The sequence below is a fragment of the Papio anubis genome, chromosome 10, assembly GCF_008728515.1.
Source record: "Papio anubis isolate 15944 chromosome 10, Panubis1.0, whole genome shotgun sequence".
NCBI lineage: Eukaryota > Metazoa > Chordata > Mammalia > Primates > Cercopithecidae > Papio > Papio anubis.
The window spans coordinates 120,130,082-120,154,247 of NC_044985.1; the positions used below are offsets into that span (position 1 = coordinate 120,130,082).

Here is a 24,166-nt window from a genome sequence, read left to right on the forward strand (position 1 = left end):
GTGACCCGCCCACCTCGGTCTCCCAAAGTGCTGAGATTACAGGCATGAGGCACCGTGTCTGGCCAATCCCAGCACTTTGGGAGGTCGAGATGGGAGAATTGATTGAGTCCAGGAGTTTGAGACCAGGCAAGAGAGCAAGAGTCACCCCATCTCTCAAAAAAAAAAAAAAAAAAAAAATTAGCTGGGCATGGTGATGTGCACCTGTGGTCCCAGCTATTTGGGAGGCTGAGGTGGGGAGGATCACTAGAACTTGAGGCTGTAAGGAACCATGATTGTGCCACTGTACTCCAGCCTGGGCAGTGAAGTGAGACCCTGTCTCAAAAAAAAAGTAATTACTACCTGAAATAAGTGAGCCTTCTCTTTCTTGGTTTGAAGTGTGTCTTTTTGCTTTTTATCCCATCCATGTTCTCTGTTGCCATGACCAGTAATGAGCAGATGTGTGTTCCAAGGGTTGTGGCCAGCCTGAGGATGTGTGAGGGAGACCCCACTGGACACTGCAAATGACCAGGTTCCAGATAAGTGTCCCTGGGTGTTAGGAGGCTCCATGGGACAGTAGGGGGTTCCCAAAGACATGATCTGGGGTGCTGGTACCGGTGAGGTTCTTCCAGGGATGAATAACTGATCCCCAAATGTGTGTCCCTTGCTGAAGATGAGAAATGCCATGTTTTTTTTTTCAAATGAATGGTAACAGTTCTTGATTAGTAACTTATGAGTTATTTACTAAGGTTTGGTTCAGGGCTTTATTTTATTGTCAAAAAATTAAATAAGCTCATTTTTTTTCTTGTGATATAAATCATATGCAATTCCTTCCTTCTTCTTTTTTTTTTTTTTGTGACAGAGTCTTGCTCTGTCACTCAGGCTGGAGTGCAGCAGTGTGATCTCTGCTCACTGCAACCTCTGCCTCCAGGGTTCAAGTGATTCTCTTGCTTCAGCCTCCTGAGTAGCTGGGATTACAGATTCTCACCCCCACACCCAGCTAATTTTTTTATTTTTAGTAGAGACAGGGTTTCACCTTGTTAGCTAGGCTGGTCTCAAATTCCTGACCTCAGATGATCTGCCCACTTTGGTCTCCCAAAGTGCTGGGATTACAAGTGTGAGCCACCGTGCCTGGCCTGTTTTTCTTTCTTTCTTTCAACCATTCTTGTTTTTCCCCACTAGGAGGTTGGAATGGGCCAATGATGGTGAGCGACAGAGTTCTTTGGCTTGTGCACATGAGTTACAATACAAACTATGTGAGCAGAGGCTGGAGGGAGGTGAAAGGGTCAGGAGAGCTTTGCCTGGATGAGCAGAGAGAAGGGCAGTGGAGTATGTGCCCGGGAGAGCTAAGCAGACCCTCGCCCAGGGAGGTGGGCATTAGCATGAGCCCCCATTTGCTCATGGCCAGTGTTAGACCTGGGGACCCATGGGATCCCATCCCCACATGGTGTTGCAGGAAGCAACAGCAGAGAAGCAACAGGAAAAGAGATGCGAAATAAAGGAATACAGCTCACTGGGCTGCGCATCCTTGGTCACAGTCGAGCTTCCTAAGCTTCCTCTTATGCTAGTTTCTTCTCTCTCATTCTTCTCTGCACACAAAGGCTGCCCTGTGACTCCCCCTACCTCTCGTTAAGTGCCCCCCGACCTCTGAGTGTCCAACCAGAGCAGGCTTTCTATGTGGGCTCTTTATTTGGAAAAGTAACCTGGCCTTTGGGTTGCCCCTTTCACCAAGATCTTTTGTAACTAAGGGGTGCCCAGCAAAGGGAGACCTTTGATTTTCCTTACAAGAGGTTGCAGCAAAGGGTAGAGTAGAAATCACACACATTTATGGTTTGATATAGAGGTGTCTTGACCCTTGTTGTAGAACCCTTGTTCTGACCCTTGTTACAAGCATGAGTTTATGTGCACAGACTGACCCCAGGCCTGGAGGTTCACCCAAATGATAAAACCCACCTCTCTTCTATAGAGGAGGGCTGCAGGGTGCTGGGTGGGGAGGGACGAGGCCACGTTTGGACATCTATGATGCAGGGGGGTTAAGGGACAGGGGCTGTGCCATGAAAGCTGAGGAGCTCACACGGGTGAGAGTCAACCTCAGCTGGGTGTGGGGGGAGGCTTGGCCACGACCCCAGTTGGTTGCCATGGGGGTCGTGAGTTTATTTTTTTACCATGTTTATCTGACCTCTGGGCAAAGACTCAGTTCTGAGGCTGCAGAAGGGCCCACTGGGCTTAGCTCTTGGGGGGTCAGGGCCAGCTGCCCTCGGGGGCTACTGCTCCCTGGACACCCACTGTTAGAGACTCTGTGTCAGATGTATCCCTGCAGGTGGTTACCCTTGAGGTCATTTGCAGGTGATGAAACTGGGACTCACAGATTCAGTTACCTTTCTCAAGGTTTCTCAGTCCTGATAAAGCTGTGCCCAAGCACCTTCCCGTGAGTACAAGGGCTTCCTACCTTGCCCTCACTGTTGTCCCTGGAGCACGCCACACCTTAGCATAGGGATCTGCGGTCCCCGGATAGTGCCTTCCTCTCTGCAGGTGTCTGTGCAGGCTGTTCCTTCGGCCTGCAGTTCTTATTTTCCCCTCCTTGCCTGGCCAGCCTCATTCATCCTCCAACACAGCTTAGCCTCCCTTGACCTCCAAGACCAGTCCTGATGTCTGTCCTTGCACCCTGACTATGGCACTGGGCACTCTAACTATTACTGCTGGTTCCTTGTCTGTGTCCCACTTCACCATGCGCTTTTTGGAGGACGGTGGGGGCTGCCTCTTCCTCTCTGGGAAGTTCTCCATGCCCTGCATGGTGTTCCACACAGAGAACGTCTTCAGTGTCAATAAGGGAGAGAGCGAATGGACTGGACTCTTTGAAATTTGCTCAATGTTAAAATTCCTCAGTGGTTCTTGCTCTTATTCTTGGCCATCTGTTGCCTTTCGCCCTTAGGGAAGAACACCATAGTAACGTGGACGCTCCGCTGGCCTGGGGCAGATCTCGGGTGCTCAGTGTGGGGACTTACCTCAGATCTGTGGACCTCACTGCACAGCCCATCTTCTCCCACCTGTAGAGATCCTTACCAGGTTTTGTAAGAAGACCTGGTCTGGCACAGTAGGTCATGCCTATGATCCCAGCACTTTGGCGGGTGGATCACTTGAGGTCAGGAGTTCAAGACCAGCCTGGCCAACATGGTGAAACCCTGTCTCTGCTAAAAATACAAAAACTAGCCTGGTGTGGTGGCACGCCCCTGTAATCTCAGCTTCTAGGGAGGCTGAGGCAGGAGAATTGCTGCTTGAACCTAGGAGGCATAGGTTGCAGTGGGCCGAGATAATGCCACTGCACTGCAGCTTGGGTGACAGAGTGAGACTCCGTCTCAAAAAACAAAACAAACAAACAAACAAAAAAAACAAAAAACTTGGTTACTGTATGCCCCCTGAGAACTCTTTAAAACCTTGTTTCACATGTTTTTAAAGTTTATCTCCCTTATCCACGTCATCAGTAGCAAAAGCAGCATCAATGTCATCAGTGGGAACAGCAGAGATTTTTTTTCAAAGAGCCCACTGTGTGCACAGGACTCTGCTGGGGCAGTGGAAAATGCATCAGTAAAGAAGAAATGGACCGTATTTGTTAGGAACTTAGAGCCTTCATTGGAGATCAAATGCGTTTGCATGCATACAATGACCAACAGTAACACAGTGGAGACCATGTCCCTTCTCAAATGTCCACCAGAACAACATGATGGGCTTCGGGCTCATCTCCTTCCCCTTCAGTTATGTATTCCATAGTTGCACTATTCATTTCCCCGCAATATGAAGCTCTCGGGGTCTTTCCTTTCTCTAAGCATAGCCATTTTGCCATTTTAGTTTTTCTCGGACTGATTGTTCGTGATTAGATAAATTTCTGAAGGACTTACTCATGCACAGCTATAATCTGATCCAACTTGAACCTGTGTTTCACTTTAAACTAGCAAATTTTCTGATGCCTGATATAGCTTGTCATTGGTTATTTTTAAAAGGGGTGGGACACTGGAGGTAAGTCCAGGGATAAAAGCCATTCCACACTGCACCAGATGCTAAATTTAGCTTTCCAGTGTTATTTATCAACAGCTCCCTAAATATCCAAGCTTGATTTCAGTAGGTAAGGCATCGTAGTCAAGAAACAGACTTTTTTTTTTTTTGAGAGCTTTAAAAATAGCTCATGGTAGATAGCATTAGTTCATAAGTAGGACATGCAGATGACTTCATAAGCATGGCAGAGAGCTGTCTTTTTTTTTAAAAGAACAATAATAGCCACATGTTGATGATTGCATTAAAACAAACAAACCTAAAAACCAACCCATTCATTCATTCATTTTCATTCATTCATTCAATAAGCATTTATTTAATCTTTTTTATGTTTTAGGGTGAGTCTTAAGGTTTGAGGGTTTGAAGGCAAAAAACCTAATAATACCCCTGCCTGCAAGGATCAAACAGGAGAAAGCAAGGAGCGGAGGACTCCAGCAGACAGAAGTTCTTTAGTTTTCTTTCCCAGCAGCTGAACGATGCCCTGTAGTGGCGTGAATAACACTGTTTTCTGACCCAGTGCTCTCGACTGTGGTCTTTGTTGCCTGCCGCCTTCACATTATCTATAGCTTGCTTGGGTCAGGTCATTTTAATCTCATTATTTTTTTGGTCCTCACCCTTCTCCGCTTAGTCAAAGCCAATACATAGCCTCAAGATACAACTCAGGTTTTATCTTCTTTGCCAACTTTAGCACATATACAAATTCAACTTCTTTCAAGAGTGAATTTGTGTATGAAGTTGCTGAATAATTGTCAAAGTCTTTGAGGAACTGTGATAAAACAAAAAAAGGACCAGAAGTCTAGAGGTTTAGTTTTCAAATGGAAAGAGACTTTGGATTGCTCAGACTGATGATCTTGACATTAGACCTGGGCAAGATGCCTACATGGATTATGAAAAAGATGGTCTGGGAGCATTTAGAAAACGGAGTGGAATCACCTGGAGCTCCGTGAGTCACTAGGAACACGTCGGGGTGGACTAGAATTTTCTTCTGTGACAGGGTTATCATAAATATGCGGAGGGGGTATAGGCAACAACCTGCAATGCCAGTTTCATGACAGCCTCTTGGAGGAGATGGAAGCAGTGTGAGTCTTTCTTTAGGAAACTTTGGCTAAATAATGCAAACTGGAGAAATAATGCACACGATGCCTTGACAGCAGTGGTTCAAACCTTGGCTGCAAAAATGAATCACCTGGGGAACTTTAAAAAACACGATGCCTGGAGCCCACCTGGGAGTTTCAGGCATAATGGGCTGGAGGTGCAGCCTGGGCATCAGGACTGTTAAAAAGTCCCCCGGTGGCTGGGCGTGGTGGCTCACGCCTGTAATCCCAGCACTTTGGGAGGCTGAGGCAGGTGGATCACCTGAGGTCAGGAGTTTGAGATCAGCCTGGCCAACATAGTGAAACCCTGTCTCTGCTAAAAATACAAAAATTGGCCAGGCAAGGTGGCATGTGCCTGTAGTCCCAGCTACTTGGGAGGCTGAGGCAGGAGAATCACTTGAGCCCAGGAGGCAGAGGTTGTGGTGAGCTGAGATCCTGCCACTGTACTCCAGCCTGGGCAACAGAGCAAGACTCTGTCTCCAAAACAAAAAAAAAGAGTCCCCAGGAACTTCTACCACGCAGCCAAGTTTGAGAACCATTGCTGTGAAAGGCAGGCGTGGAATCTGTGACCCTTTCAATGCAGTGTGGAATGGCTTTTATCCCTGGACTTACTTCCATTCTGTGTGATACATATCGTGATTTGAATGCATATGTGGAAAGTTAGCGATCAGATGGGTGGCATGGAGCGTGACACAGCCAAGATTCCAAAAGGTCTCAACAGATCAGAGCAACAGGCTGAGTCAATCAATGCCGCAAGGCAGCGTTCAAACCCCAGGCCCATAGGAATCTGTTATCCTTGCGAATCGCGTGGCTGAAACAGTGACTCCCTGCTATGGGTTCCCTGTTTGGGGCACTAGAAGTTTATTTCTCTTGTTTTCAGGTTCAGATGTTGTTGGTTGTTTTGATGCATTGATATTTATACCTGAATTTAGATGGCATAAATGCAGCAAATTATTTGAAAACATTCAAAGCATGTCTGTACAGTAAGAGTAACTCATGTCAGACAGATGACCATTTAAGTTCCCTTTCTCATTGGCACTCTTGGCTTTGTAGAACTGAGAGTCCCTCTGAGAACTCCTGAGAGCCCCTGTACTTTGCTTCCTGGTGTTGTCCTTGACCTCTGTGTTTGCTTGCACTGTGTACCTTCCGCTCTCCTCCCACAATGGCGGCCACCATGGGCTTCTTTGATTTTTCTTGGTTGGTTGGTTTGTTTTCAAGCTAGCCCACTAATAGCATCACTTAGTGTATCTGGCAATCACAGTGAGGATGTGAAGGGGTCTATCACAGTTTGCACAGCCTTATTCCACTTTTCACTTCCATGCCTGTTTCCTTTCTCTCGGGTACAGCCATGGAAATCCTCCCCCTTTTTTCTTCAGTGTTGTTCTGTGCATTGCCAGGGCCCGTGGGGTTTCAACGTCTACTCCAGGGTGCAGGTCAAGGAAATGCTTCTAAACAAATACAGTGCCCTTCTTGAAATAGAGGGATTCTGGTGAATGTAACTTTCTCCAAGGCAGTACATTTAATAGTTTTAGTTTTTCAAATGGTGTACTTAGTTGATGAGGAAGCTCATTTGTGTGGGTGGACCGTGGCAGAATACTAAACAAATGTAATTGCTGTGGTCTTTTGTTGCAGACCATGAAGTGAATTTAGGAAAAGGAAGGCAAGAATCTCCAAGCAGGAGAGGAGGCCCGGCTTGTGTCTGGCTAACTGAGTGAATAGACCGAATTTCTCTAATATTTGCCAGGTAAGTCAACTGGATTTAAATATAATTTTGCAAAGAATATTTTGGAGGCTTAAATAATAAGCATAATGTTTCGTCTGCAGGAGACGCAAACACTAGTTCTTTATAACTGAGTCCTATAGTGTAGGTAGCTAATGAGAGGGAGTTTTTGCCTCTGGATCAAATGAGATGAAAAAGGTAAAATCCGCCTTGAAATTATAATGGGGTATCCAAATGGTAGCGTTTGAATGGTGATTATTATTTTCACGTGACATTGGGATCTTTGCTTCCTGCCATTGAGTTGACTAGTGATTTTCTTTTCCCCAGAAGCCTCCAAGGATTAATCCAGCTGAGGCTGAAACCTGGGGCTGGCGGGCTTTGTGGCAGGGTCACGCTCTTTCTCCATGGTCACAACTTTCCATGCCTTCAAGCCAAGAGGTAGAGTTTTCGAGGCTGCAGGAAACCCTGCCGTTTTCTTCTGTTCTTGGGGAAGGGCAAATGTTCAGATTCTTTCCTAGGTCATTGGCAAATGTCTGGCTTCCTTCTGGAAACGTCCAAGTGGACAGACAGGGGCAGAAGGTCATTACCCTTGTGGACATTGTGAGATTCCGTGCACTCTTTCTTAAATATGCCAGTGCACATTGTTGACCTGGTCAATTTCCTTCTCCCCTTTTTTACCTGAAGGGTTTCTGTAAATGGCCGTGTACTAAGTCTGATTGGACTTTGCGATAGTAACATCACTACAAACTGGTGCAGCAGCCCCAGGCCTTCCGGTGGGGTTACTTTCTCACCCTTTTCTGGTCTTTATTCTTCCTGTTTTAATGTCTAAAGCCACCTTTCTTTCACCCTACTCCCTGAAGAATTAAAAAAAAATTAAAAATAAGAAGCTGGGCAGGTATATAAAGTTCTGCTTTTAAGAGTTCCAGGACACATCCATCCACCAGAGTTAGTCACACAGACATTAATATCAAAAATGTTAAAGTATCTCAACCTCCTCTCTGAATAACAATGTTAGCACAGCACACCTCATTTAACAAAACATTAAAACATTTTACTTCCTCAGATCAAGTGCATCTATTAATAATGACTTAAATTATCTGTGCTGATTTCACATTATTAAGAAATCTCATTTCCATCAAGTGGAGGAACACAATAAGGGAGTTTCGAAACCACCTCACTAACTTATTTTCCCGTCATTGCTACCAAGCCCAGTGCAGATAATGCAGAACAACAGTCGCTTCTCATTATTAATGTGATCTTATCCAAAGGTCAAGTGCTGCTTTCATTGGCAGCCCAGGAGGGCTTTTTTGGAAGCTCAGAAACAAAGGTGCCCTTGAACGCTGTGTATCCGCTGTGGATGAGTGCAAAACGCAGCGGCCCAATCCTCAGCGTGCACAACCACGAGTAAATAGCCCTGGAAGGACATTTATAGACTCTGGGGACGTTGCTGGAAAGCGTATCATTGAAGCTCTCCCTGATAAAGGTGACAAAGTTTCTTTACAACTTGCGTGGGGATTTAATTACATGATAAAATTGCAGCTCCTGCCTCTTGAGACAAATTGCATGTTCAGACTGATTGTTTTTTATGAATCTCACACAGAGAGCAAAATACTTCTCTCTTGACGTTGGTTTGGTGTGATTTTTCTGCCCTGTGATCCTTTATATCCCTTCTAGAAACAAGAAGTTTACCTATCCTGCAGTGGAGAAGGGTGGTCTGGGAGACAATTTGGTCAACACTGCATACAGCAAAGTGAGGCCAGTTTTGTCTGATGGAGTTAAATTCCAAAATTAGAACTTTAAACTTCCAAAAAAAATGATAAGAACTGTAAGTGATGCTTAACCACAGGACCGCTAATCATGTTCAGTTTTACTAACTTAAAATGCAAGTTAAAAATGACAAGAGATCTTTTTGCCTATTGTGAAAGATTTTTTAAAAGTCAAGTTTTTGAAGAGTTCAGTGACACTAATGCTCTCCCAGTTGGCAGGTGGGAGGGTAAATTTCTGTTCAGTTTGGAAATGTTCTATTCGGAGTTTACATGTAGAGAGCATTTTTCAGGTACTAGAAGCTTACAGAAATAAATAGAAATCTGGCCAGGCGTGGTGGCTCACGCCTGTAATCCCAGCACTTTGGGAGGCTGAGGCAGGTGAATCACCTGAGGTCAGGAGTTCCAGACCAGGCTGACCAACATGGTAAACCCCTGTCTCTACTAAAAATACAAAAATCAGCCGAGCGTGGTGGTGTGCGCCTCTAGTCCCAGCTACTCGGGAGGCTGAGACAGGAAAATTGCTTGAACCCGGGAGGCAGAGGCTGCAGTGAGCCGAGATCGTGCCACTGCACTCCAGCCTGGCTACAGAGCGAGACTCGGTCTTACACACAAAAAAAGTAGAAATCCTTGCCTTTAAGGAGTGTTGAATTGAGTGGGAGGGCAGACGGCCACCATTAACTAGCGGTGGAATCAGATCACTGTCGTATGGAGGTACAGGTATTAAGATGGGGATGCCTCAAATAAGGGATCAGAGTGATGGGCTAGGGAAAGGGCCCGCTTTCTGCTAATGTGGCATCTGAGCAAAGCGAGAGGGAGGTGCAGGACACGGAAGGTGCATTTCCTCCCCAGGATGTCTGTTTCCTCCTCTTGATCTATTGCTGTGGGGAGCTGTACCCTATGTTCTGGCCTGAGCAAGAGGCGGGTGTCACTAGCCACCATGCTATGGTGCATGGGGACACAGGTGCAGTCAGGAAGGCAGCCAGCCCTTTGATGACGCGGAGGGGTCAGGCCGATGGGCACCTGAGCAGGAAATGAAGCCGCCACAGACAGCAGGCCTGTGATTCAGGACTGAGAGGAGAGGAGGGGCCTAGATGGTTTGGTGGACACAGAGATGAGCCCCCCAGGCCCCAGCTGTAGGGAGGACTTGTCACCCCAGCTGTTAGCTCCTCCACGGTTTGCCTCAGCTGCAGAGCTGCCTCACCCAGGAACACTCCTCCCAACGTGGCCAGATCCAGTGATGGATCCAGGTGCCGCTAGAGCTGTCCTGCCATTTTGGCCCCAAGCAGGGAAACCTGTGACAGGTCATCTCTGTTCCAGAGCTGCCCCTGGGGTCAGCCAAGGCATGGTTAGGCGTTGTCAAGGATCCCCACTGCCCTTGCCAGCCTGGCTTTCTAGGTGTTAATCCTATGAAGTTTCCTGCGAAACAAACTCTGCTCAGCATCCAATGCTGACCCCTGAGCTCACAAGCCACTGGGAGGATGGTGGGTGTGTTGCTGGCACACAAGAGGACGGGAAGCAGCAGAGGAGGTCTGTGCAAAGGCCAGGAACGGACTGGGAACTGAGGTGTTGTGGAGATGTGGCTTGGACCAGAGTTTCTTAAGCACCCGAGGTGAGGGACTACGAATTTTCTTTTATTTTCTGATTCTAATTTGTTGCAGTTTGATTCTCATTCAAGGGGCTCAGTCTTTATTTTTGTTTTATTTATTTATTTATTTATTTATTTATTTATTTATTTATTTGAGACGGAGTCTCGCTCTGTCGCCCAGGCTGGAGTGCAGTGGCCGGATCTCAGCTCACTGCAAGCTCTGCCTCCCAGGTTTACGCCATTCTCCTGCCTCAGCCTCCTGGGTAGCTGGGACTACAGGTATCCGCCACCTCGCCCGGCTAGTTTTTTGTATTTTTTAGTAGAGACGGGGTTTCACCAGGTTAGCCAGGATGGTCTCGATCTCCTGACCTCGTGATCCGCCCGTCTCGGCCTCCCAAAGTGCTGGGATTACAGGCTTGAGCCACCGCGCCCAGCCTGTTTTTATTTTTTTAAGGACAGCATCTCACTCTCTTGCCTAGGCTAGAGTGCAGTGGCACAGTCATAGCTCACTGTAACCTAAACTCCTGGGCGCAAGTGATCCTTCCACCTCAGTCTCCTGAGTAGCTGGGACTAGAGCCACTTGCCGGTTAATTTATTATTATTATTATTATTATTTTTTGTGGTGGGAGATGGGGTCTCACTATGTTGCCCAGGCTGGTCTCTAACTCCTGGCCTCAAGCGATCCTCCCACCTCAGCCTCCCAAAGTGCTGGGATTACTGGCCTGAGCCACTTCACCTGGTCTGATTCTCTTTCAAAGTACAATGAAATTAGTTACTGGCAAAAATAAAACTGAAAAACAACAGGTAATTACGAGTCTGCAAATCAAACTCATAGATGTTACGTTAATGTGTTAAGTTGCTGTAAATATGTCTAAATATTTACTGTCAATTTCAGTCAAACACTTCCCACAGTGACTCCTGCCTCCCACCACATTCAGAGTAGCCCTGTGACTAATCAGCCTCCGTGGGTGCAGGGATGTGGGGAGAGAACAGCAGGGATGCTGGGAGAGAATGGCAGAGAAGCCGGGAGAGAACGAACGGCAGGGCTGAGTTAGCTCAGGGTACATCTTTAGGCCTTTCGATGCCTGTTATAATATTTAAACTGTGTGCTGTTGGACAGGAGTCACCAAACTTTTTCCATAAAGTGCCAGACAGTAAATATTTTACATTTTGCAGGTCATGTGGTCTCTGTGGCAACTGCTCAATTCTGCCACACTCACATGAAAGCAGCCATAAAGAATATGTAAATGAAGGAGGTGGCTGAGTTCCAATAAAACTTTATTCATAAAAACAGGCAGCCAGCCCACAGGCCAGCCTTTGCTGTAGGCAGTACAGAGCATGGCAGGTTTGTGGGAAGAAGAGTTACATGATGCATCTCCATATATCGAACTGATTGCACCCTTCTCTCTGCACACGTTTCACCCCTTCACTCCCATGGAACCTGCTCTTTATTCTCCGAGTAAACTTGACTCAGCAACAGGAATTGAGCACCCAGGCATGCGAGCCCACACAGCTGACTCCCTTCTGTCAACTCTGCCCTTCCTCTAGTTGGCTGAACTTCTTGGATCTATAAGCTTATGTTTTTTACCACTAAATTTGGGAAACGCTTGGTAGTTATTTCTTTAATCGTTTTTTCCACACTGTTATTGTTCTTCTCTTTCTTGGACTCCAGTTGTGTATGTTAAACCTTTTATCTTGTCCCACAGACCCTGGTCATTTAATTTCCCATCATTTTACTTTCTCTTCTTCAGATCAAATATTTTTCTATTGATGTTTTCAAATTTGCCGGCTCTGTCTTCTGTCCTCCTCCATCTGCTGTTAAGCCCATTGTTGATGGGAACAAGACCAGCCCTAGCTTCAAGGGAAGTGGGTGATACGGTTTGGGTTTGTGTCCCCGCTCAGATCTCAGGCGAATTGTCATTCCCAATGCGGGAGGTGGGGCCTGGTCGGAGGTGATGGGATCATGGGGGCCGAGTTCTCAGGAATGGTTTAGTGCCATTCCCTTGGTGCTGTTCTCAAGACAGTGAGTGAGTTCTTGTGAGATCTGGTTGTTTAAAAGTGTGTAGCACTCCCCACCCCACTCTCTCTCCTGCTCCTGCTCCTGCCTTGTAAGCTGCCTGCTTCCCATTTGCCTTCTGCCATGATTGAAAGTTTCCTGAAGTCTCCCCAGAAGCCGAAGCCGCTATGCTTCCTATACAGCCTGCAGAACTGTGAGCCAATTAAACCTCTGGTATTTCTTTTTTTTTTCTTTGAGATGGAGTCTCATTCTGTCGCCCAGGCTGGAGTACAGTGGCGCAATCTTGGCTCCCTGCAACCTCCGCCTCCCAGGTTCAAGCGATTCTCCTGCCTCAGCCTCTTGAGTAGCTGAAATTACGGGCACACACCACCACGTTTGGCTACTTTTTGTATTTTTTGTAGAAACAGGGTTTCACCATGTTGGCCAGGCTGGTCTTGAACTCCTGGCCTCAGGTGATCCATCCACCTCAGTCTCTTAAAGTGCTGGAGATTAGAGGTGTGAGCCACGGCGCCTGGCCTGGTATTTCTGTATTGCAATGTGAGAAGGGACTAACACAGTGGGGAGATGTATTTCTTTCTTCAGGTGGGCACGTTGCACGCTACAGGATTTTGCTGGTAAAGCAGAAGAGGAGGGTGGTTGTGAGGGGACAGCTGGCAGCTGGTGGCATCTCCTGGCACTTGTCCTTTCTCCTCTATCTTCTCGTTAGGTAAAAGAGTCAGGTGTTTTCTTTACAAATTAAGATGACCTCATTCCTTTGCTGAATGGCTCCTCATGGCCTTTCCAAGTAAGTGTGAACACCTGTGCCTAGAATTTGTGGCTTCAAACAATATCGTCCCAATCTCTTTGCCTGGGGCTTCCTCTCTTCTCTGAGTTACACACCCAAGTCCCAGTTGGGTCCCACTTCCCTGTCCCACGTGCCATGCCTTGGGGGCCCTACGTTTGCTGCTGGCCTCCCTTTATTTGGGCTTCCTTCCTTTGGGTCACAGTCTCCCAGGAACATGCTCCTCTTTCGAGGGTGGAGCCAGAGGATTTCTACTGTGTTCTCCCTGTGCTATTTGGCGCATTAATATTTATTTCTTATTTATTTATTTTTAACTTCTATGTATTCATTTGTTTTTCGGAGACTGACTTTCACTGTTGCCAGGTTGGAGTGCAGTGGCACGATCCCGGTTCACCGCAGCACCTTCCAGCTTAAGTGACCCTCCTGCCTCAGTCCCCCAAGTAACTGGGACTGTAGGTGTATGCCATCACGCCCGGCTAATTGTTGTACTTTTTGTAGAGATAGGGTCTTGCCATGTTACTCAGGCTGGTCTCAAACTCCCGGGCTCAAGAGATTCACCCACCTCAGCCTCCCAAAGTGCTAGGGTTACAGGCATGAACCATCATGCCCAGCCCATAAATATTTATTAGGTACCTACTATGTGCAGGATGTGTCAAATAAGACAAACCTAGTCCCTGTCCAATCTCCAGGTGCAGAGGCTGGCATTAAAAGATAGTGGGGCATTGGATGGGAAGCTGGAATCAGGCTATAGAGAGCATGCCTGCCATTTCCAATTAGTTCCTTCGGAATGTTTATTTCTCAAGCCGAGCACTTGTGGCAGGAAACTGTCGTCATCTTGGAAAGGTAGAAAAGCCTCTTCGCTATTATTCTCATTTCTTTTTGTTCTTTCCAAACTCTCCAGTGTGCTTGGGAGTGATGCTAATAGATGTATGTCATCAGCATACATTATTTCTTTATTAGCCCGTTTCTCAATTTTGATTCTGAAAATATCCTGATTTAGTCTAATTGCAATTTCACCGTGTTCCACGGGCAGTGACGGTTCGTACTTGGGGGGAGCTGAGACGCGACCCTGTAGGATTTTTTTTTCTTGCCCATATGCCTTTGAAGCCGGACCATTAGCTCTAAGGCATGCATCTCATCTCATCACAGTGTGATTCAACCTGCTTCTGGGGGAAAAAAAAGAGCCTAGGGTGTGTGTCTCATAGAAAGCAAAGAAACATTTTAATTCTAGGTGGTGGGAGATATTTTTCTGTATCTAAAGAGAGGGCTGCTGCTGCAGCCATTTTATTCCTAAATAATTTAACTATATTCAAAGATAATCTGATGTTATTGTAGGAAAGTGTATTTCTAATAAATTCCACTTGATCTGGGTGAATCAATTCAGGCAGCGCATAATTGAGTCTGTTAGCAAGGACTTTAGCAAGAATTTTGCAATCAGCGTTAATTAAGAAGATGGGACAATAATTTGTGCATAATTCCGGATCTTTTCCTGGCTTGTGAATCAAAGTAATAAGAGCAATGCTCAGGCTGGTGGTGGGATAGTGTCATTAGGTGCTGATTTATAAGTACTTAGAAAGGTTTAATTTCATTTTGCTTCGAGCAGGGTCTCCCTGCCCCCACGCTCTCTGGTGGGGTGAGCAGTCAAGACAGCAGAACGCTTCTCCTCCTGCCTGCCCTGCCATGGGTGACCTCTCGCTTCCCATTTCTGTTTTTATTCTCCAGCCTAGCACCCCACTCACTTGCCTGTGATTTTTTGGATTATTTTTGCTCAAAGATTTGAAACCAGGGACTCCATCTACTGAGATTGTGTGTGTGTGTGCATGTGTGCATGACTGTGTGTGCGCATGTGTACACATGCATATATGTGCATCACGTCAGATTAAAGGGTTGTAGACAGCTTCACTGGGAAGTTTTTTCAGGGACCTTCCTGCAAAATGTCTCTGGGTGGGTCGGCAGCAAGAGTCCCTGACTACAAGTGAGGAAGCATACCTGCTCCCACTCGGCTCCTAACTGGCTGTCAACTAGCAACACAGGCGAGCAGCAGTGTTCCCGTCTGTAGAACGTAGCTGTGGGATGAACTACAGGTGCCGTGGAGCACAGGAAAGGGCACTGGGTTTATATCGCCGACTGTGGAACCCAAGGTGTGCCATGCAACTTCTCCAAGCCTCATTTTCCTCAGCTGGAGGAGTGGAAAGGTGAGAGCTCTTGGAGATGATCTCACCTGTTCTCCAGGGAACAGCAGGTCCTTGATGCATTGCCGACTCCTCCTTCTTTGCCTCTGTTTGCCCAGTTTCAGTTTGAACATGCCCTGATTTGGGGACTTATTCTTCCTAAGCCTTGAGCCAAGCTGCTGCTTAATCTGTGCATATGAGTTCGTACACCAGCTCCCTACGCACCTTCCAGCTGGTATCCTCACTGCCTCTTGACTTGAACCTCACCACTGGAGCCCTTCCTTCCAAGGCGGGGTGTGGCCCACACAGGCCCCTGTTAGAATCCATCATCCTGGGAAGGCAATGGGGGTCGGGAGGCTTTGTTCATCCCCTCCACAAACACAAGCCATTCGTCTTAGAACCTGAGTTAGTCCAATTGGTAAAGATGCTTAGAGATGATCCAGACCAATCCATCTTTGAAAATGAGGAAATTAAGGTTCAAAGAAGTGGTCTGACATGTTCAAGGTCACACAGGTCATGGGAGAGCTTAGGCAAGAACCTGGGTCCCCTTCCTCTCAGTCCCTTGCCCTTCCCATTACACCACGTCTCGGCACCACCATCAGTGGGTACGCTCTTGTCATTGCATTGGAAAATGATTCCTCCAAGGCAGGAGCTGTGCTCATTTAACTTAGAGTCAACCATTTGGTTTGTCCTGAGTGATGTTATTCTCCAGGCATAAGGAAGGATGTCTGACTTAAAGGAGCAGGGGATATGGCCCATGTGTCATGGTTCGCCCCGCATCAAGCCTTAGATGAGAAGTCTAATTCTGCAAATGGACCCCATTTTCACATGTGTGCACATGTCCGTGGTGTGTTTACCCGCACTCATTCCCCACCTATACATGCGGCTGGTGAGATCTCTTAATAAAAACTCAATTAGTATTTCTTTAACTTTCCTCTGGATGCTTAAATACCATTACCCCAAACACAACATAATGCCTCTATTTTTCTATTTCAATCAAGAATTCAAGTAGCATCTTGACTTGTATATAATATATCAGCAGCAAAATCATGGAATGCTGACATCCTTCATAATAGCAATTAGTAATCAGTTGTTTCTTAAGTCGTTTGATTACACTAGTTACCAAATTGTACAGTTGATGCATTTAGGGGGCGAGATGGGTCTCACTGCCCCTCCCCCAGCCGTCCTTTCTCCCTCTCTGTGTTCTCTGCAGCTACTGAGCCCATTGGTATTGAAAAGAGGCAAGCACAAATAATGCAGTTGTTACTAATATTAAACAATAGAGACTTGGCTTTAGCAGAAAGTAGAATTAAATATTTCTCTGCAGAAACACAAATCCCAATAGTGTCTGGAAATGCAGTCTGTGCCCACCCAGCTGAAGGTGAGCAAAGGAGCTTGACTCCTCCATGCCAATCACTGCACCCAGAGTCCGAGCTTTCTCTCAGGGCTAAAACCCCGTGCTAGGCTCTGGATATAATCGAGTGTTAGGTGAGGTTCTTGCCCTGGAGGAGGTTGCATTTGGGTTTGAATTGTCCAGTCGGTATATAAAAACCAGCCTAGCAAGGCCATGCATTTCAGTAATGGATGGAGACTAAAGGCATTATGCTTTCATGGAGGGAGGATGCAAGATTTCTGTCCCAGAGCTCAGGGATGGCCTTCCAATGGAGGTGACCTCCCCTGCTTGGGGTCTAGAAGGATGAGATGGCAAAGGTGAGCAGAGGAGGTGCAGCCCTGGCTGGGAGGATCCTGTTGGGATGGGGAGGCTGACTGTAGGGAGTTGGGGGGTTAGCCTCAGTGAGCCCAGCAGGATGTTGAGTGTCCCAGGTCCATCCTTGCAGGAGAGCAGGTGTCTTCGCAAGGGCACGGGCCAATTGCCTCTTTAAGAGAACTCGGATTGATGGCCATTCTCCTGCCTAATGCCTGCCTCAGGGTATGTTCTGTGCTTTGCCCCAATGTCTGCTAGGGCTAAAATTTTCAGTTCCTTTGACTTCTGCCTGCACCAAGGTGGGGGCACATGTTCACCTGAGGGACTTCTCCAGAAAAAGTTCTTTCCACCATTGGATACCCCTTTTTCTCTATGCTTTTTTTTTTTTTTTTTTGTGGTGATGTTGACATGGACGCATCAAAATATATTCTGTTTCTTTCTGTTCTATTTGGTGGAAGTAATAAGTTTACAGGCCAATGAGCATGGTGATTGCAGTGCAAGAGGCAACGTCCTCAAGTGATCATGTTAACATGCAGAAAGAATGGTTACTTTTCTTTTTCTTATTTTTTCACATTGTCATTTTTTGAACAAAACTCAGAGTTCTTCTGTCTACTGGGGTTGTCCTTGGGATAGAAACCTCTTCCCTCTTCTTTCCCCCAGGTACTTTTGCCAACATGAGCCTTGACCCTTGCCTTCTCCTGGCCCGGGTGGGCATCCCTAGCTCTGCCCCTCTCTTGGCCCAGCCCCGTTTTCCTGTGTTATCATTCCTTCCTTTTCACATTCTTCCTCTCGGGGATTTAGATGCTTGACAGGGTCTATTCCCAATATGTGCTGCATTTCAAGGTCATTGTGATGAGTTTTGACCACTGTTCAAAAATTGTAAAGACCCTACATGTAGCTTACAATCCAAACAGCTCTTTCTCCCATGAAAGATGGTCCCCCCAAACTTTCCCTTGCCTTGAGAAAGAGAACATTTGTTCCCACAGGAAAAAGGAGCCTACGCCCATTTTAGGCTGCGACAGTGAGTCTTTGGGATTATGGCTTCAGGGAAGCATGGAGAAGGAGGGAACCTAGATGATCCAAGCCAGCAGCGGTTCCCCAAGAGCCTCTGCAAATCACCAATTCTATGGGTTGTCAGCAGACATGGAAGTGAGGTTCTGGGGTGAGATGAGAAACCACGCCAAATGCAATTGCAATCCTTAAGTCCCTTTGTGGTAAAACTCCTCCAAGTCTTTGATATGTCATCGTGGCAATCTCTGAGGGGAGGACCCAGCAGAAAGCAGTTCCCAAGCTCATCCCACCATGGAGCTTTTCTCAGGAAGCTTGTGGGTCTCTATGTGGGAAGCAGTGATCTAATCTCATACCCTTGTTAATAAGTGGAGACGTTGGTCTGGAGAGAGAAAGTGACTTTCCTGAGCTTACATAGCTCAGTGGAGTAGAGGTTCAATAAATCATCATAATCCCAGATCCCTCTTGTTTCTATCTTAGCCGGTGGCCCTATCCTCTTCTCATCACCACAGCCTTCCCATTGAGCCTCCCAAATATTTGTAAAGATGCTTAGAGATATGATCCAGACCAATTCCATTTTTGAAAATGAGGAAATTAAGGTTCAAAGAAGTGGTCTGACATGTTCAAGGTCACACAGGTCACGGGAGAGCTTAGGCAAGAACCTGGGCCCCCTTCCTCTCATCTTTGTCACTTTGCCTTTGTGTCTTCCTCTGCCTTGGCTTAGACTCTTGCCATTTCTCACGTGGGCAACTGCCTTCAATGAACTCCCAGCTAGATTCATCTTCTTCCTAGCCTTTCTCTGCCTCCTTCAAATCCTAGTTTCCCATGTTAGCCAGAGTGGCATACCGCAAATGAACGTCTGACTGTATCGCTCCCTGCACCCTCATCCTGAAGTCCAGCCTGCTTTCTCTGTGATAAAGTCACTGATAAGGCGTGCCCTAGGATCACCTGTTTAATCATTTAGCATACCATCATCCTGAATTGAAGCAACCTGGAGAGACCCAAGCACTTTAAACATGTCATCAGTATCAAATTGTTCCTGCACTGCTGAATCATTAGGTAGGAAAAAGTACATGTGTATATGTATCAGTCCGTTTTCATGCTGCTGATAAAGACATACCGGAGACTGGGTAATTTATAAAGACAAAGAGGTTTAACAGACTCACAGTTCCACATGGCTGGAGAGGCCTCACAATCATGGCAGAAAGCGAGAGAAGAACAAAGTCACGTTTTACATGGTGGCAGGCAAGAGATAAGGAGAACCAAGCGAAAGGGGAAGCCCCTTATAAAACCTTCAGATCTTGTGAGACTTATTCACTACCACAAGAATAGTATGGGGGAAAACAGCCCCCATGATTCAATTATCTCCCACTGGGTCCCTCCCACAACACGTGGGAATTATGCGAGCTATAATCCAAGATGAGATTTGGGTGGGGACACAGCCAAACCATATCAGTATGTAATTTATAACTTAATGGATTCATTGTGGAAGGAATGTAACTTTTCTATCACCATTTTCACAGTTTCAAGTGTTTGGTAAAATGAGACACACAGTAAAGATTTTGCAGGGCAATTAGTAATGTGAAAAGAAAGGATATTTAGGTTCAAGATTCCCAATACACAAATCTTCAACCGACTGGGACAGGTTTATGAAGGAAGAGCTGTTGAGAGGACGCTTGCTGCAGTCGGGATCTCAGCAGAAAGCAGATGGCATGAGCTCAGGGCATGCTGAAGGCAGGCAGGGTTACAGGAGCTACAGGAGACCACCTACAGGTGGCAGCAGCCACAGTGGGTGGCCATTCCTAACCCTGTACCTGATGGCACAGGAGGGGCAGGAGCTGCTGGGAAGGAGCCCAGCCTTCTGCAGAAGGAGGTGCTAAACCCAGCAGCAATCTGGCAAGGAGGGCCGGGGAAGCACTCACCCTGCCCTCGCTTTCCCCCAGCTCCTTTCATTAGTGGCACCCAACAGGAGCCAGAGGGCAAGTGGGACTGATGCAGTTTGCAGAGATCAGCCTCTGGGGCTGCTTGGGTACGGTGGGCCTTGAGGGCGAATGCAAGATGTACAGCTCAGCACTCCCGGTCCAATCATTGCTTGTGATGACAACCTTCCCTAACCACATCTCTCCAGGGCAATCATCTAGAGAGACGGAAGGTACCAAGTTTTGGATCATGGCTCCTGACCCCTGCCAGATATTAGGAAAACCAGGGTGAATAGGAAGCAAGAGAAGGTTCCTTCCTAAAGCGGCTTGCTTAAGTCCCCGCTGCAAGGCAGCCCAGGAAGTAGACCCAAACCAAGGGGGTAGGGCGGACCCCCTCAGAAGTTCCAATCTCAGACCTCAGTACCTCAGCACCCTGAAAGCTCCATTCCCTAGCAGCAACTCTCATGCATGTCCCATCCGTGTTCCTCCTGCATGTTGCACACATGTGTGTGCATGTGTGCACCTATGTTGGAAGGGAGAATGGAGGTGAAGAGGAGCCCTCAGCGTCCCTTAGGGGCCAAGACTAACCTCGTCCCCTAATCTGACAAGCTGGGAAACAGCACAATACAACTAAAAGTAAATCACAGGTCAGGAAAACGCTTTCAGGAAGCACAACAAAGGGATGATTTCTATTGCTACATAAAGAAGTCCTACAAAATGATAAAAATGATTCAAAGAAATGGAGAGTTCCTGCCCAAGACCCAAATAGACAAGTCTTGCACCTGATGAGGCCTACAAAGAAAAAATCCTGTGGACAAGACTTCGTCCAGACCTGCAAAGAAAGGATGGGCGCAGGCAGTGAAGAATTACCAGTGTATGCTTATTAAATGGCAATTTAATACAAACATTCATTACCAGCGATGCTCCATGGTGAGGCTGTGGCAAAACACATCACCTCACTGTCAGAGGGAATAGAAACCCTTGCGGAAAACAATTTGGAACCAATTTAGAAACAATACACTTTGAAAAAATGTTATGTTCTTGTTCCAGTTATATGGCTCCTAGGAATTTATGGTAAGGATATAATCCCAAATAAGAAAAAAGCCATATGAATCCTAATAAAGATGCTCGTTACAGCATTATTTATAGGAGCAAAAAGGTAACCAAATATTATATTTTTGTAGGCATTTGGTTTAAGTATTTCAAGAGGGGATTGAAATTAGGAAGACTGGCAACATAGAAGATACTTTAGATTTTTTAGATCTCAGGGGAGCAGAACACACAATTATGTGTATGATATGGTTATCAGTGGGTGAAATTTACACATGCAAATGGACAAGCTTGGAAGACAATGGAGCCACAGAGCAGCCACTGTGGTGGATTATGGCACCAAGGGTTAGTTTTTTTGTGTTGTCTTGCACTTGTTGCTTATGTAGCACACGCATGTACACGGTCTATGCAGTACGTGTGTATGCACGTATGTGCGAGATTCAGATATCCGAGTACATATCATTTGCTTTTTTCAAACATTTGCCCCTCTACCTCCAGGATCTGCCCACCCATCAGCGTAACTTAGTAATAAAGTCCCAGATGCAGCAGGCTCGTTCTGGTTACCTAGCAGCATGCCGGGGGGCAGCTGAGCCGAGGGGTCTTTCATCCAGTCGTCATTGGCCAGTTCTATCACGGCGTCCACGGGCGTGACTTCAGTGCAGATTAAATCCCCCACTCTCTCCTCATCTTTGGCATCCAGGGCAGACTTTAATCTCTTCACTAAATCTGAGTTGAGTGGGTAGTCTGGAAGGTAATCCGAGTTGGACATTGTTATGTCGTTTGTGCAGTGACCAGCCCTTCTTTTCTTCCTCTAAAGTGACTCCAAAATCAGCAGCTGTCCGCGAGAGTGGCATGAGGGCTGCTATAAGTAGCAGCACCCTGGCTCCTCTTACAGTCCCTGGGGAGGGCCACCTGCCAGCAGGGAGGTGTGAAGTAATCTTTCCAGAGGCCTCAGCGAAGGATTATTCTAGAGATGGGGGCAGCAGACATGTTTGTGAATGGTGCAAGAAGGAGAGACAATATTTTCAAAGAGAGCTTTCATGGGTATTGTTGAATAATGTCTTCTTTTATCAAAAGTGAGGCTCTCTCCTGAAACTTTGAAAACCTCTTCCTGGCACTGGGCTTGGACCTCAGTTCTGCAGAGAGGAATATTTTCTAATATTCTACCCCTTGTGTTCCTTCACTTCCTCTAAAAGGAGTGTCTGGTCACCTGTAAATTGGACATGACTCAAACTGCATAGAATAGAATGGAATCTTTGGTTTCCAAATTCAGAGAAGGACTGGCTGATCTCAGGAAGAAAAAATCATCACAGAAGTGAGAAAAAAGTAACCTAAATATTACCTGCGACCTCCCCATGCCTCAAGGCTGGTAAACTTGGCTCAAAGCCTATAATTCCATGACTTGTGGAAGTGCAGAGCCCTCAGGTGGATTTCTGTGCACTCCTGGGGCAGAGGTGGGGCTTTCTCTCCTTTACCTGTGTCTTCAGTGTGCTTGGGTCTCTGCATGACAACTTGTGCCTAAGCACAGCTGTTCCTGCAGCTTCTCTGCTGACACGAAGTGTACTGTGGTCTCTGAGGGCCCAGTGAAGGCCGTGGAGCTTACAGGGCCTCCTTCGCCTTGCCTCACATCTTGCCACCTTTTCCATTCCCCACTTTCTCCTCCCCTGTGCTTAATTTTCTGTCTCAATTTGGCCGGGACCACAGTGCGCCGAGACTTGGCCCAACGCTAGTCTAGATGTTTCTATGAAGGTGTTTTTGGGATCAGATTGGAATTTCTTGAACCGGCAGACTTGGAGTGAGGCCAATGGCCCTCCCTAATGTGGTGTGGGCCTCAATCAGTCAGCCGAAGGTCTGATTAGAACCAAAGACTGACCTTCCCTGAGCAAGAAGGAATTCTGGCAGCAGACAGCCTTTGGTCTCAACCTCAGGTCTTCCCTGGGTCTCCAGCCTGTCAGCCCACCCTGCTGATGATGGATTTATCAAGACTGCACAATAGTATGAGCCAATTCTTGAAGAGAAATTCTCTGTCTCTCCCTACATAGTGTTGGTTCTGTTCCTCTGGAGAACACTGACTAATATACCCTCTTCCTCCTTTCAGCTCCTTTGTGTGATTTTCCAGCTTCTATTCCATCTGCACTTGAGGTGCCAGGCACTGTAGTTCCTGCCCAACATCCACTCTCCTTCCACCTGCCCAACAAGGCCTGGCTTTCTTGGTGGGGGCACTGTGCCCAGTCCCTGGGGATGAGTCACGTTGATTTAGGTCGGTAATGTCAGTCGCAGTCTCCGTTGCTTGCTACTCAATGTCCAGTCTCCCTTGCAACCCAGTTCTGGCTGGCGGTAGCAGGCATGGGCTGCGGGGGTGAGTCTGGGAAGTTACCTGCTTTCCTGATCAAGAAGGACAGAAGTGGCTGGCATCTCTCTTTCCTGTTTTTGTTTCCTTAAACATGGACATGATATCTGGAGGTGCAGCAGCCACATCACAGCCGGGAAGCAACAGATATGAAATGAAGGATTATCACACAAAGGAGAGTGGGACAGAAAGTGGGAGAGAGACAGGGGATGACATTTCTGAACCCCTGCCCCAGCTCTGGAACACCAGCCACCAGACCTCTTGTCTTTATGCCGTAAGCACTTTCTGTGTGTTTTCTGTTACAGCTGAAGGCATTCTTGATTGATACAGCTAGTGTATTTACTCTGCCTTTCAATCATGGAAATGTCCTGGTTTTAGTCTAAGGAGGTGCAGGCGGAATGGCTCAGCCAGTGAAGAACTTGAGTTGATCCTCCCAAGCCTTCTATTCTTTGATAATAGTAATGCCCTGCCTTCTATGATAAAACCCCAATGGATTTTTTAATGACAAGAGCCAACTCCAGACTCCCCGAGTGGAGGAGCAATGGCACCACAGGTTGGGCTCATGAATGAGCAGCAGCCAGTGCCACTGGAGTGACTGCCTTTTAGTGTCACAGACCCTGACAAATGGACCCCAATGGAGACATCCTTGGAATCTCTGGTAATGGACTCTGCCCAGAAGGGAAATACGAACTCCGAACATCTGCCTGCTGTTCAGAGGCTTGACCGAACTGCAGAGTATAATTGGTCTCGGCTTCTTTCTTTGGCCCAAGAACTGGGGGTTTTGAAGGAGATTTTTGAGCTTAAATTTCCAAGCACGAATACTTTGCAGCATCAAATATCTTACATGTAGGGAGAAATCTAGCACTGGTACATTTGTGTAGGTACAATGAAATGGGGGGTAGTGACCATAGGAAAATGATCAGCACTGGGGGAGGCAATTTAAAGAAACAAAACGAGAATTATTAGAGACTGCTATC

At 46.8% G+C, this 24,166-nt stretch overlaps 1 protein-coding gene across 1 annotated transcript in view; it reads right to left on the reverse strand.

Annotated features, from left to right (window-relative positions):
• The window catches only part of ASB18 (ankyrin repeat and SOCS box containing 18), a 73,278-nt gene extending 51,534 nt beyond the window's left edge, over positions 1-21,744 (reverse strand). Inside the window, exon 1 of the mRNA XM_021924180.2 lies at positions 21,404-21,744. Coding sequence (XP_021779872.1) covers positions 21,404-21,608 — 205 coding nt within the window. The 5' untranslated portion in view covers positions 21,609-21,744. The remainder of the gene's footprint in view (positions 1-21,403) is intronic.
• Between the last annotated feature and the right edge of the window lie 2,422 nt (positions 21,745-24,166).